The sequence below is a fragment of the Physeter macrocephalus genome, chromosome 14 (assembly GCF_002837175.3).
Source record: "Physeter macrocephalus isolate SW-GA chromosome 14, ASM283717v5, whole genome shotgun sequence".
Classification (NCBI taxonomy): Eukaryota; Metazoa; Chordata; class Mammalia; order Artiodactyla; family Physeteridae; genus Physeter; species Physeter macrocephalus.
Genome location: NC_041227.1, coordinates 100,084,797 through 100,100,172, shown reverse-complemented (window position 1 = coordinate 100,100,172; position 15,376 = coordinate 100,084,797). Strand labels below are relative to the sequence as shown.

At 38.5% G+C, this 15,376-nt stretch overlaps 1 protein-coding gene across 5 annotated transcripts in view; it reads right to left on the bottom strand.

Moving 5' to 3' along the window:
• Positions 1 to 15,376, bottom strand: part of ACACA (acetyl-CoA carboxylase alpha) — a 243,169-nt gene that overhangs the window by 82,700 nt on the left and 145,093 nt on the right. For all 5 annotated transcript variants that reach the window (XM_055090971.1, XM_055090969.1, XM_055090970.1 and 2 more), the window contains 4 exons: positions 14,882 to 15,037; positions 12,550 to 12,753; positions 7,585 to 7,740; positions 5,880 to 6,026 (listed from right to left, as the gene is read on the bottom strand). In XM_055090971.1, coding sequence (XP_054946946.1) covers positions 5,880 to 6,026; positions 7,585 to 7,740; positions 12,550 to 12,753; positions 14,882 to 15,037 — 663 coding nt within the window. The remainder of the gene's footprint in view (positions 1 to 5,879; positions 6,027 to 7,584; positions 7,741 to 12,549; positions 12,754 to 14,881; positions 15,038 to 15,376) is intronic.

Sequence of the window (15,376 nt, the reverse complement as noted above, 5' to 3'; positions counted from 1 at the left end):
GTAGCCTCAATATTTTTCTAATGAGGGACTCAACTTTGGTCCTGAAGATCATTTCAGACAAAGACTTGTAGCCAAACACACTCACTAAGAATGAGGCTAAAAGAAGAAAAGTGCACAATAATTTTAAATAAAACTATCTTACCACATATTCCGTAATATGTCTTTTTCTGTACTTGAAATTCCTATCTTGCTAGGCTAAAAAGATTCAAAATTGGTTTTTTAAAGTCCTTGATGAAAAATAAGGTAAGTGCAAATTATGAATGTTTATACGTAATCAGTGGAATGTGATACTTTTCTGCTGAGGATCTCAAAGCACTTAGAAACATTCTCTCATCTTCAGGGACAGATTGGTGGCAAGGACCATTAGTCTCTTTTTATAACTTGAATAGTCAGTGCACAGACCATGATCCTGTTTTTCAGATCTGCTTTTCTTGGGTCTATTTCAGAGCTCACCTTCAGCATGCTACAATACAAATGTGCCTCTTTTCCAACACACATCTAAAAGACTGATATGGACTCAATTTCCACACCCAGCATGAAAAGGTAAACTGATTTCAAAAGAATGAAACAAAAGCACAGTAAAATACATCCAAATTAGCTTCCCATTCATGGAGCTATTCTGAGGTTAAATCGAGTAAAACAATAGGCAAAAGCCTAATGTTAAACTAGAAAAATATTTGGGTTTTGTTCGCATGAGAAATGGTCAACCTTTCCTTATTCAAGCCCACAAACGCTCTCTCCAGTCAGTTTCAAAGCATAATGGGTTGCACTAGAATTTAAGTCCAGGATAGCCCAAGCAATTCCTTTGAGAGTATGGAAAATGTCAACCAAGTGAATTAAGACAGAGGGTTATGGTGGTTTTTCTAAAATAAGAGGTCCTTTGGGTTAAGAGGTCCAGCCTAAGAACTGTCAAAATAGATCTACTAATTAATTTCTTTCAATCTTTCAGGCTTACGTAAGCTTACCAACTTCCTTTCCCTATCCAACTCCTAAATTTTATTTTTGTTTTTATACTCAAATTAGAGATTTCAAAGGATTGTAGCAAAAATAAGTGAGACGCAGTGTCAAAATGGTAAGATTTATTTAAGCTAGTCAATAGATGCAGGGATATTTGACATATCACTCCATATTTTTCTATAAGTTTGAAATATTTTATAATAAAAAAGTTAAAGAGACGCTTACACCTTCATGGAACTGGACAACAGTACCTTGCCAACAATTAGATGACAGTTAAATACAGGCAAGGCTGAGCAGTTCTAGAACTGAATTCTTAATCCCCACCACTTCATCCCCCAGAACATAAAGCAGAACTGAAACCAAGATACCAGTCATAATGGCAGCTAGCCTTCGAACTTTAATTTATACTACTTTTTTCCCTCCTCGATCATCCTCTTTCTAAAAAATGTTTCCTGTAAAAATGTGCAGTCATGATGTAAGATTCAACAGATCTCCACCCAAAGGGTTAAGAGAGCAATTGCACGCTGTGGGAACACTAGGCAAAGCCTACCATACCAACTGAAAAAAAAGGGAAGGATACTGCTGGATTTGCCTCACCAAACAGGGCAATTCAAGAGGCTTATCTGAAGGCTAGGCTGCTGAGAAGGAAAAACCCTGACACCTAGTGCCCATCTGAAAAAACGAAGTCTTGGAGCCACTACAATTTTAAGCCTGGCAGTGTGTGTGGAGGTGATCATCAAATTGCATTCAATCTAGAACACAGTTAACTCTCAGAAAAATTTTAAGGAAAAAATGTAATGCCATGCAAGAATTCCAGTCTCTAACTACCAATCCTTTTTGGAGTACACATCCTAAACCTAATTATTATAACTGCTTCTAGACACAGCATCTTCTTCTCATCGCAGATTTTCATTACGACAGGAGCAATGAGAGGGAATGGATAGATTCATATTGTTAAAAAGCCCATGTTCTGAAACAGTAAGGAAAACAGGGTCCTCATTTCTATCCACACTAATTTTGCTATAAAAGGTGCCTGTCTATCGTATCTTTCAGCATTGCCCAATTTGGAGATTCATCATCTAGTTCACAGAGCAGTTAAAGGAAATATAATAAAAGAATGCTAATAACATTTCAGAATATATAAGAACAGAGTCTCAAGAAGGCCAGTGCTTTCTGTGTCCTACCAGGCATAGTTAAGTTGTTCTCCGTCAAGTCTGTTACAGACATTGGCTTGATCTTAGCCTAAGCCTTTTAATAACAGGATTTGGTGCGAAAAGCAGCTGCATTGGATTGTGAACTGTTACTCAAAGTGTTCCCACCTACAATTACAGCTTCCACCAAATGATCAAAACAGGTTAGCAAACTGGCAGGAAAATGAAAACAATTCCCCCCAAATTGAGAAGTGGTGAAAGTAGAACTGTTGGTTAGCTGCGCTTCTTCTATATCCAGGCTCAACAGCATACATTCATCTAGCTGTGTATTTACATACAGTGCCCATCACAGGAGCATGAAATCAGTTTAGTCTACGTTGCAATCACATTTTCCTCAATTTTCATCTTTACTTGAAACGATTAAAAAAAAAATCCTAGACAACTTATCTTTGGAGCTATTTGCAAGGAACGTAGTTCACAGATTTGGTCTACATCTTTTTTATTCCTACTCTAAATTCATACTAAATGCAATGCCATTCAAATCTGACAATGAGAAAAATGTGTTCTCCTATACCTTTCATCACACATAAGGTGGCATTCCTTCAGTTATATCTCTCTCAGTGGGGAAGGGACAACTAGGAAAATAGAAAGGAGAGAGTAGCTAACGTCACATCAGAAAAGCTCTCTTTTGCCTGCTTTTAACTCGGCCACAATGTTCAAAATGCAGGTCACATCTCTGCTGAAACAGCCAATATTCTTCCTCAAATGGCAAACAAGTTACCTAAAACTAAATGGAACTGAACTGTTCCAAGTCCTGGTCCCATCACCTTTTTACCTATTTACTGTCCTGGAAAAAAAATAGGGAAGAAAGACTGGTTACCCACACAGCCGACGGTATGATAAGTGCAGGCTTTCTGCCTTTGATTACGGGGAGAAGCATCTCAATTCATGGGGAAACTCTGCAGGAATCTCTTGTTTTACTTGTATTCCTTATATCCATGTGCTAGCTTTGAAACCCAGAAACTCCAATCCTTCAAGGTAATACAATATCACCCATCATGATGACCTGGTGGAGCTGTCACCTTTGGAGAACACCACATTATGATGATTTAATGTCTACGTAGCATTGACGCATTTACATTGAGCCTCGGCTCTCAGAACATTAACAGGTCAATCTTTTATTCCTTTTTTTAATAAAACTATTGCTCAAGGCTCCGTTCAGATGCCCATTCTCTTTGGGATAGGACTGATTTGCTCCCAATCTCATCAGCATGAGCTCTTTTCCTTCCCTTCACATCATTCTTGGGGTAATATGTAGAGTGCCAAGCTCATGACAAACTTGTCTCTTTGGCCAAAGAAAATTAAACGGCAATTGCTGAAAGTCAACTTGCCTTGATAAAACTGGGCTCAGCACGAGGAAATACATCCTCCTGACACCTCGTCATCTCTTAGGCACAGCTGTCCCTCAGAGTTCTGACTGCTGAAACTCCATCTTTAGATTGGTCAGTCGCTCATTGGTCAGTCGTGGACATGCTTCATTGTACGTTCAAGCTCTTGGTAACAGAGTTGGTTACTAATACCCCAACCTCATTCCTGTTGTGCAGGACCCTATAATCTAGCTAAGGCCACTGACTGACTTTACCAGCCATGCCGGGCATTAGTCACTAAGTGCTCACAAAAGAAATCAGTCTCACTCCTCCTGAGCTCAAAGACTCAGAAACAGCAAGCTAACACTCAGCTTCAATCCTAGTCAATCATTTGAAGGAAAGGAAAAGAGAACAAAGAAAACAGGCAACTAAGGAGGGAAAAGAGGAGGACAAGAAGAAAGTGAGAACTGACAAAAAGCAAAAAAAAATTTTAAATACTATTAGATTTCTAGATTTCAAGATTATTATTAAAGCATTGGGCAAAGGAAAACATGTGGTCCCTGTACTGACGCTACTACTCATAGCCCTAGTCCTATGCTGCTGTTTAAGACATCTCTTTGCACCAAGGTTTGTTGGGTCTTAAAAGGGTTAAAAAAAACCTTTAATTTTTTTTTTATTCGTGTGTGTGTGTTGGTGGGGGGGGTGTCTTTGGGTACAGAGTCCCGTATAATAAGACTATTTGTATTCATACTGGCAGAGTAAACACTACATGTTCATGCCCAGGCAGCTCTGTGCTTGTAATTTCAGCAAGAACAGAGCTCTGTCCCTCTGGGACTTCACTATTCCCCCAGTCTCCATTCGCTCAAACAGAATGAGAGCAGAGAGAAAGCAGGACAGAAAGATCGTGGCAAGAGGTTTCACACAGCACTGCAGCTAGCTTTCACGTGGCCAAAAATCTCATTTTGTGTTTTAATTACATTAGTTAAAAGCGTTTTTCTCTCAGTCCCCTGTTCACAAGGGTGCCTTCCACTCCTGAAGACTCCACTGTTCAATGAATCAGAATTTAAGTCTAGCACAATGAAGCTTTTCTTTGCTGCTGAGGGGTTCACTAAGTAGATGCTACACACAGTGGCATAAACCTCTGCTGCAACTTTGTGTGTTAATGAGTATACATACACCTACTCTCGTCAAAATTCTACGCCTCCTTTCTCCCCAGCCTCTCGCCCTTGCTATTAGATTAGAAGAACTCCTGCAAGTCTGATACTCTCCATCGGGTCCAATGCTTGCATCCATCTTAATACCAAACCATCTACTTTTGGCAGCCACTTGTGTACTTGCTGAACAGCCATGCACCTTGTACATATAGGAAATTTTTTTGAAAAAGATACTGCATAAAATGGAAAAAAATTGCATTTATCCCCAAAGGTCTACCCAGTCTGTTTATGGTGAACACTCAGAGATTACTCCCTCTAAGGAACAAGATTTATCCAGGGATTACATCTAAGGTTAAAATAAAAACATATCTCATTTTAGGCTTATTACTGTTGTTATCACTGTTGTTATAACTGTACATTAGAAGCATAGTTAGAATCAGGAAGAATCTCAGTGCACTGAGGAGGATGTGGGGTATAGGGCAGAATACGACTTTACATCATTAACAGTGTACTATAGGAGAAAGGGATCCAAAGCTAGAAAAGGCATTCCTGGATAACTATCAGACACGGGTTCTCTGTTACCTCCTTTTATGTTTAAACCCCTGCTTCTGATTGGGCCCCTTTAAGAAAATATTTACCATGCTCACAACAGTACCAGATGAAATTACCTGAGCACGAAAAAACATATCAAAAATCGTACACCAGTATGCAAAGTAAGTATCCAAATAAGGAAAAACATCAAGAAATATTCTAAATGCTTTTATTATAGAAAAATCTCAAAATTTCAAACATATACAAAAATAGAGAAAATAATCTAGTCCTATGTGTCTAACACCTAGCTTCAGTTAACAACTCATGTTCAATCCTGTTTCATCTGTACTCCCACATTCACACCCCCTCATTATTCTGAAGCAAATCCTAGAGATTAGATCATTTTATCGATAACTATTTTAGTATGTATCTCTAACAGAAAACAATACTATTTTTTAAACAGCAAAATTATAATAGCATTCTTTAAAAATGTAATACCATTATCACACTTAAAAAACTAATGATAATTCCTTGCTATCCAATCACTGTTCTCTGGCTAAAGAATTCTACCAACAGGACTACTATTTCTCCCAATAGGACTACTATGCTGCCTATGCCACTCAGATCTTAATTAATACTATTTAATGACCACCCCCATGGAAAGCTGGTACTAGTAGGCACAGAGATAAGAAAGGGGAGAGGTGGACGCAACTACTTGCCTCATTTCCTCCTGGAAGCCTGTTCATGTGGACCAGTTGACCTTGATCATCCAACACAAGCTCAGTGTACGTCAGCATGTCTGAAGGCAGAGGGGGTGATGGAAGGAATGCTTGAGTGGACATAGACTCCCAGAGTTTGATCAGGGACTAAAGGAGGAGAAAAGTTTGACTAATCAGTAACAATTAGCATTTCAACATGAACAAAATAAATATTAAAATATTGTCAGTCTAGTTTTGCTCTTTCTTTTCCAAATGTTCTGCTGAGCGTCTAAACGTTAGACCAAATTCTAGAGCTCTCATTCTCAGTTGAAATAGATCTGTAATTGTCTTTAACATAATGTTTTTTACATGCCAAAAATCAGGCACTTTTCCAACAACATCAAACTACTGAGTGATCATGAATCAGAATGAATCAGTCCCGCTTTAAAAAAGGAAGAGAAATCCTAGAGAAACTTGGCTACAGAAGAATAACCAGGAAAGTGACATGACACTCAGCTAATACAAAGTAAACCCAAGAACACAAGAATAGAGTTTCTACTAGAGGTTCAGGGGAAGCATCCTCTTTGTAATATCTTTTCAAAGCTACAGGCCCACACACGGGAATTAGCTCACTAGAGGTGTATGACTGTAAATGTGCAAATCAAGTCTGCTCAAATTTGAGAAAACAGAGAGACACGCCTATCATTTTAAAACCATTTCAATTTCCACTCCCAACTTCATATTACCAAAAATATTGCTGCATGAAGTGGGAACTAGTTCAGTTGTTTCTCTGCTTGCCTCAAAGCAACATTTAAAACCAATATGACTCATTCACACTTACAAGTCCAAATCACTGTGTTTATGTCTATTCTATAGGAAGAATTATATAGAATGTGATTTCTCTTTATGGCACTGGCACTGGGGAAGAGAATCAACACTCAACTTCTAGGCTAACAATGCCGGTAATACTGAATGAAGACAGCTATGTTTCAAGAGAGAGACCTTGTAAACAAATGGTTACATAAAGGAAATCTCTTGTATTTCTGAATAATACAGGAATTACAGAAAGATTATTTACTAAGACCACATATATTACTTTATTAAAATTCAAATGAGGTAACAGGTATTTTTGACTAGAAGACTTGGAAAAATCCTATATTCATAGATTTTTTTAAGGACAAATTCAGTATTCTTTTGATGCACTAGTTTTTATTCAGCTATAATAAATCTCCCACAAAAGAACTGATAATTTAAACTGTGTACCATAAACTCTATATCCATTTGTGTATGTTATATATTGATTCTCATCATATTAACCTAGGTTATCAGTTAGAGACCTAGGTTTATCTTGGAAAATAGGAAAACGAGAACTCGAGTTTCAAAGCTCTTTTTGATTTGAATATAGGCTTTGGAAATAGACACCTAAATGTAACTCCTTACACCGGCCATTGTAAACTACCATCGCAGACATGTGGTCTCGGTTTACTCTTTTCTACTCAACAGAGGCCTCTAGTCTCACCATTCTTCCTGTTAATTCATAAAGAACCACCCAACATCTGAGTTGGCAGTCACAATCCCAAAAGAGATAGAAGTGAGAACAGTGTCAAGATATTTCCTGCCTTTTGCAAGTGCCCTATTCCAGTCTAAGCTGCATCTGATGAAAGTTCAGGAAAAATCTTGCCTCTTTGGTACATGTCAGAGCTCCCCCTCCGTTAGCCACCTTTACCTGCCGAAACATCTCTGGGATATCATATATGTATGTTGTCCCTAAGGACTGTGCCTGGAACCTCTTTGATTGAAGCAGGTCTTTGGTCACATATGGAGTGTTGATTAACATTCCATGTAATGGTCCCTGTTTGTCTCCGTATGCCTGAAACATGATCTGCAGAAAAAAGAAGATTGCACGGGGAGTTAGAAGACAGGGGGAAAAAATCAGATCAGCTGCCTAGAGGGACTTTTGTTTACAAATGTTATTTCTTTTTTTTTTTTTTTTTTTTTTGTGGTACGCGGGCCTCTCACTGTTGTGGCCTCTCCTGTTGCGGAGCACAGGCTCCGGCCGCGCAGGCTCAGCGGCCGTGGCTCACGGGCCCAGCCGCTCCGCGGCATGTGGGATCTTCCCGGACCGGGGCACGAACCCGCGTCCCCTGCATCGGCAGGCGGACTCTCAACCACTGCGTCACCAGGGAAGCCCACAAATGTTATTTCTTGAAACACATTTTTGGTGGGTTGAGTAGCTAAGATATGCCTCTTAACATTGGGTACATGGTGCTCTCACCTCTCTACAGATTAACCAACTCCAAAAGATGGTATGTAACCAACCACACATCATACTTTTGAAATCAACAAGAAAGCACAGCGTAAGTTTCACATTTCAGAGACAGACTGACAATGCTTGCCTTCTAAAGTGACTTGAATCCCATATATTCAAAAACACAGCATGTCAACTAACCAACTAAGCAGTTCTAGTATTTAAGTTGAGGAACAGCTAAGCACTAAAGAGAATTCTGTTCTTTCCCCAGTGGTAGAAGGCCAGGTTGAGGCTCTACCAGGTCACCTACACTTTAGTCTATTTGATTAGAAGGTGCTTCATAAGTACGATTAGCTATATAAAGGCTTCAAAGATTTCTGACCCAAGTGCATTTCATCCATCCATCTAGCTAGCTAATTCTTCTTAGCTCATAAGACACAGCCTATAGTTAAAAAAAAAAAAAAAAAAAAAAATTAAAAAAATATATAAAATATACACATACATATTTCCCCCAGTATACTATGTCTACAACTAGTGAATAGCTCCTGCAATACCTATATTGTCACATAATAAAATCACTAGACCAGTTTTTAATTATTTTAACTCAAATATTTCTAGAAGAGTACTTCATATTTCATATATTTAGACAGTTTTATTTGCTTATGAATATTTATAAGGGATGCCATTATTTCAATTCAATTAATATTTATTGAGTGTCCAGAGGTTGTATGACACTAAACTAGGCACTTTATGCATGAATACATAAAACATAGATTCCCAATGCAGTGAATACAAATGGAGATTGGGATGTGAGGGTATGTGTGTATACCCACATACTTATTCAGGCCTAAAATATATAAGCTTAAGTCTACCACTAATGAATAGATTTGCAGACCTGCTAAACAGGCATTAGAAGAGAATTAAGTACTCTCCTATATCCTGGGTACAGTTCAGTTAAGTGAATCCTTAGCCCTTTAGATCAAAGGAACAAATGTGTTCTACTGACTTGTCAATCAGGTCCTATTCTGGGCAAAACTTGTCTTGGGCTGCTTAAAGCCCACCAGAATGGAGCTCCCAGTCCTCTTGCACATGACCAATGATGAAAGTCACCAGGTGGGAGGTAGAATTAGCATTGTCTTAGTAATGTGAGAGGTAGAAATAGTAATGTTTCAAGAGATTCAAAGTGTTAAGTGAGGCCAGGGTGTTAGTATGTGAAAACTGGACTTACAGGAGATAACCCAAATCAAAATAAGAAAAAAAGGAGCAAAAGCAGTAGGTTCTTGGAACTACATTCCAAGTACATACCTATAGGTCTTATCTTTCTATTAGACAGAAAGATAGGTACAGTTTTGCAAGGTCTGGAACAAAGTCAGGCTGGTCATTTAAGCAATATAACTGTAGGTACTTTCACTGCTGGTGGGAATTTAAAATGGTACAACCTCTTTGGCAAACAGTTTGGCAGTTTCTTATAAAATTAAACATACACTTACTATGACTCAATAATTATACTCATATATTTACTCAAGAGAAATGAAAACATATCTACACAAATATTTGTAAATGAATGTTCACAGCAGCTTTACTCAGAATAGCCCAAACTGGAAAAATAAAGCCTCAAATGTCCATTGACAGGTGAATGGACATAAAAATTTTGGTATATTCATAAAATGGAACACTACTCAGCAATGAAAAGGAACATACCCATAATCCATGCAAAATGGATGAATCTCAAAAACACTATGCTGAGCAAAAGAAGCCAGACACAAAATAGTACATATTGTCTAATTTCATTTACATGAAATTCTAGGACAGGCAAAACTACTCTACAATACTAGAAAACAGATCAGTGGATGCCTAGGGCTGGGGCTGCAAAGGAGAACAAGAAAACTTTTGAGGGTGTCAAGGGTTCTCTATCATGTTTGTGATGGTGGTTACACAGGTGTGTGCAATTTCACAATGAATTAAACTGCACACATAAAATGAGTGCATTTTATTACATGTAAGTTCTATCTCAACAAAGTTGATTTTGAAATGTATGTTTCCCTCTTACACTACACATTGGAAATCAACTGATTTATACAGTGGATTACTCAGATCTCTCTACTATGACTGCCTGACATCAGTGTTCACTACAGCTAATTCCACAAAGACTATACAAGGAAAATAAGACAATCTGAGACTCAAGCCAGTCAACCTTGCTCCTTGTTGGCAGAAAGAATAAAAAATTATTCTGGAGCAAGAGGTTGACAGCAATGGACAGCATTGGAAGCCTCTGAATGGTCACTTATCTATCTGTGTTGTCTATGTTAATTCCATTTTCTACTATAATGGCCATAGTAATTAAAAATGGTAAAGTATATGTTTTACAAGTTCATGAAAACAGGTACACATTTTATTTATCACACACTTTTCACCAGAGGCCATCAAAAGGGCTTCTCTTGGAAAACAATCTCTGATCCCATACAGTCTGCTCCCTTAGAACCTGGTACTTATTTTATGATGGCACAAATCATAATCATACAACAGAGAAACTAATTATCCATCTTCTTCCATCATGAGGTAAATTTCTTGAGACGAGAGATCACTTTTTATCTTTGTATCCATACTGCTTGATACATTATATGTGGTCAATAATGTTAAATTAATGAACAAATGAATGAATGATACACATGGTTCTATATTGTTTTAAATTCATATAATGACTCACTAGAGCAAAGAAAGGGAAAAAACAAATTGGCAAGAAGCATCAAGTAGGTTTTCAGGGTGCCAGAACTGAGTTAGAAGCTGTTCCTTTTGTGGTCTCCCTCCTCTAGTAGTGGGCTCCTGAGTTCATGCTTGGCAATGGCTGTTGAATCTCAACTGAAGAGCCTCAGGGAGACCCCCTTCCTTCAGGGCTTACTAAACATGCCGGACCCATGGTAAGAGGGGTGCTCCCTCAGGCTAAAGGCAGCTCATTCATTCTTTCAGATACTTAGTGAGTGCTTATTTTGTGCCAGGCACAGTACTAAACCCTGATTGAAGGCATCTGCTCCTTTCATGCCCCTGTGTCACCACTACCCAGCATGAGGGAAATCTAAGAGCTTTCTAATAAAAGAAAGGGGGGGGAATAGTTATGAAGAACAAACGTATTTATCAAAAACATTAAAATCTCAAGTGGCCATCTCATTTTTCAGAATACGTCTGCCTTGAAGCCACTGCAGAAGTTAATTAAAAACATCCCTGCCCATGGAAAGCTTTGACTGAAAATGTCTTTAAGGTTGTCCTGAAAAACATCAAATGCAGCAAAAAATCATTGAATACTCTTTCTCTTGCTCACCCCTTGCACCCTTGTGCACACTTTCTCTCTGTTTTAACTGTTCACTTCTCACGTGAGAGGTTTCTCTGGCCATCTAACTGGGAATCAAAGCACAAAATGAATGGTCGCTCTGACAACTGTCCAAACCTAGAATTTTAAAACTCATCTTCAAAATACTGGCAAAAAATATCTTTTCTTACTGCTGTTCCCAGATTTAAAAGGACACAGATAAAAACAAGAGACACATAATCTCTTTCTGTCACCCAATGCATAGAACAGACTGAGACCTTTGTGTACACAAACAAAGGAGAAAGTTCATCCTTTAATGAGAAGAAAGGCACTTCCCAAGTTCAGGCCAGAGACCTACAATTAACATCCCAGTTCTTAAAAAGATGTGAGCAAAGGTGAACTGACCTAAATCCTGTATCATAGCAAATGGCCCAAATATTCAGAAACCAAGGTGGTAAAACAGATTAAAAGGGAATTCTTTGTTATCATAGAACCAATCTACTTAGAAAGTCACTTTCCATTTTCATATTCTCAATTTTTCTATCTGAAAAAATGGGTTAAAGTTTGCCACTCTGCTCTTTTATAGATATATGATACACTGAACTCTTCGAAGGAAAGATAATGTGTGTAAACGGAATAAAGGGTAAATAAGATAAAGTCACTGCTTGATATTGCTAAAGCTATTATTATATTATGTTGAAATTTTCCTTCTTTGAGATATTTCATATTTCAACAATTCCCCTTCCTTTACTTGCCAATGAGTGGTCTAAATAGGCTGAAAATGGGAACAAGGACAAATCAGATCAGAAAAGACAAGACTGCTCAAGTAGCCCAAGAGCCCTCTAAAAAAGAACCCTAAACTGCAGTTACCTGTGGAGTCAGGTTCACTTGGCACCTGTTAGGGCTCACCAATACATGACAAAAGGTTAAGGGTTTCATAACATCCATGATTAGGACAGTGGCACATCTTATGAGGCAAATGAAGTGTTTCAAATTCATGCAACGATTTAAGCTAAGAGAGGATAACCCCACTAGGTGAAACAATGGGATTTGTGAGTTTGGGTCTTTCTGTAACAAGGACAAGTGGCTTCTCTCTAGGACCAAGTCAAAACTTTGAGGAGCCTGCTTGACTACTGTACCTGTGCTGTCCTGGAGTCAGTCACTTCCTTGTACAGGCTGATGTCCAAGTAATAGCCAGACTCGTTTGTCAGGAAGAGGCGGATGGGAATTGCTTTTCCAGTTGGTGTCAGGCGAATGTTGATTTTCAGTTCTGCCTGGAGGACGCGTAACTTCCACAGCCGACTTCCATAGCGCATTACCATGCTCCGCACAGACTCCTCAATCTGACACAAACACATCGCCAAGCACAAAACTTAAATCCCTTGTAACTAGGACCTGTTTTGGGTCTGCCCATCTTTGGGAAGAGAGGAATGGGAAAAGATGCTGGCTTCCGGAGATGTGTCCTCCATGCATTCCTTACAAAAAGTCAAAGAGTTTCTCCCCAACCCTACTCTTGCTTAGAACAAGTCAGGGACAATTTCATGCTGGCCTGGCATTTGAGTGGTTTTCTCTGGCTCACGACACCCAAATCCACGCAACTCCCTTCCCCTTTCCCAATTATATTCATATTCTATGTCAAAGATCTGCGATATCTAAAATTACAAACCATGGGATTTAAGAGAAAGCCCCAAATAAGAATAAAATCTCTAGTTAAACAGCTATTAAGTAGCATTTATATGCACAGTAACTATGTTTCATTGCACTTTCAGGACCTTAAATCAGCATAGCAATTACCACCATGAGCTTTTTTCCATACAATTTTATTAAACTTTATAATATATGCTTCTTGGTAAATTGCACAAATTAAAGAAAGGCAATTTGTAGGTGGTGCTAGAATGTTCTCTCTAAACAGAGGTCTGAAACTTGGTCACTGCCAAGTCCAACTGGGACTTAAGTAGATGGGGCAGATGTTCCCTCGTTGCTCTGAGCTTTATATCAAGACAGCTTAGTGCCCCTAGTTTTCAGGGGTTGGCGAGTTATTTTAACCAAATGGCCTTAGATGTGATTTTTCCTTATTGACATACTAAAGCAAAAAAGAATTTTTTTGCAGTAGTGCTACAGGCAGCTAGGACATACTACTCAAAATTAATGTTTTCTTAAATGAAGTATCTCTCTAAAATCCTTTCTCAAATTCTTAGAACATCTTTTTAAAAAATTTCATACCACCCTTCTCTTGTGGCTCTTCAGAAGTGTGTGCCACCCTTGTAGTTTTTTTCTGCTCTTAAAATGGATTTCAAGGAGTTAATGTCTCTATTCCCACACTTGCTTGTTAACCAAGAGATATCTATCAATTCTTTTTTCGAGGGAACAAAAGTCAACATCTCTATATACAGGAAATTGACAGCTATCTATGATTAGAAAGACAGAGCCAGGGCATATGAGTGTTTGGAGTGGAAACAGAGAGGCTGATAGCAAAAACTCACTCAGAAATGATAGGTCATATCTACAAATATATATAGTTATATAGTGTCCAGGGCATGTTTTAAGTCTTCTAGTTTCATCAGTCCCAGAATGCGCAGGAGAACCTTTACTTAAACTGGGTGATGAGACTTCATGAAACTCAATGAGTAGCCCTGTCCTTGGCTTTCCTGACAGACGAAGCAACCAATCAGTAGTTTGGAGTCTTGAAGAAAAAAAGTAGAAAACAATTTCTCAGGTCTTAGATGTTAAGTTCAAAAAGCAAAAGTCCATGCCTACAATAGGAGAAAGTGTTCTCCTATTCAAATTCCAAAATATCATGAAAAGGTTAGAGAGAACAGAAACAGAGAGCAACTTACCTTTATTACACCTGGGGTAAAAGGTCAAGTACAGAATCACCTTGTTTTCCTTCCTTAAATTATATGGAATGCATTTTAGAATAGAGCCTCAGGGAAGAAAACATACATAAATATATGCGGAATTCCATATCAACCAAATTCTCTCTCCATGGAAAAATACGAAAGAGAACTAAGTTAGATACTTTGGGAAGGTGTATTACTTCCTAAGGCCACCAGGTAACCTGTGAAAAGAAGCAGTAATTTTGCCAAAATGCCCAATAATAGCAAAATTAGTTATTCCAGATGAGAAATCCTAGGGAATTAAACAAAATAGGACTGCTATCACGGCAAATATCATAACATAGGTACCAACAGAACAAGAGGAAGAAGTTTTGCATTTTTCTACTGCAAATAAGTGACCAGCATTATTAACATCGTACCACCTTCAGTTTTGGGGTCTGCTTTCAATGGTTATAGCACATTTTTGACACCATCCCAGAAATCCAGTCCTACAAGCATTCTGTAAACTTTAAAGATCAAGGGTTCAATCAGCTGACCGAGAGTACCTGTTTCCAGGTCCAAGTGCAAAGAAATATGAATGAATCTCTCTGCTTGTGTTGGCGAGTGCTGGCAGAGAAGCTAAGGAGAAATGTACCTTTGAAGGGTCCATGATGACTGTGGGCACAAAGTTGAGGAAGATGTGGTTGCAGTCAGTCCGGACATTTGTATTATTAAAAGCGACCTCCAACTCATCCATGGCTTCTAAGAGCAGCCGCTCCCCTTCATTTTGTAGATATTCAAAGGAAGCTTCCTATGCAGGAAAGAAAATCACCACCAACATTAATGTGTTTTAAAAGAGGCAATAAAGAAACAGCTGTTAAACACATGAAAGAATGCTCAACATCATTAATCATTAGAGAAATGCAAATCAAAACTACAATGAGATATCATCTCACGCCGGTCAGAATGGCCATTATCAAAAAATCTACAAACAATAATTGCGGGAGAGGGTGTGGAGAAAAGGGAACCCTCCTGCACTGTTGGTGGGAATGTAAATTGAGACAGCCACTATGGAGAACAGTATGGAGGTTCCTTAAAAAACCAAAAATAGAACTACCATATGACCCAGCAATCCCACTACTGGGCATAT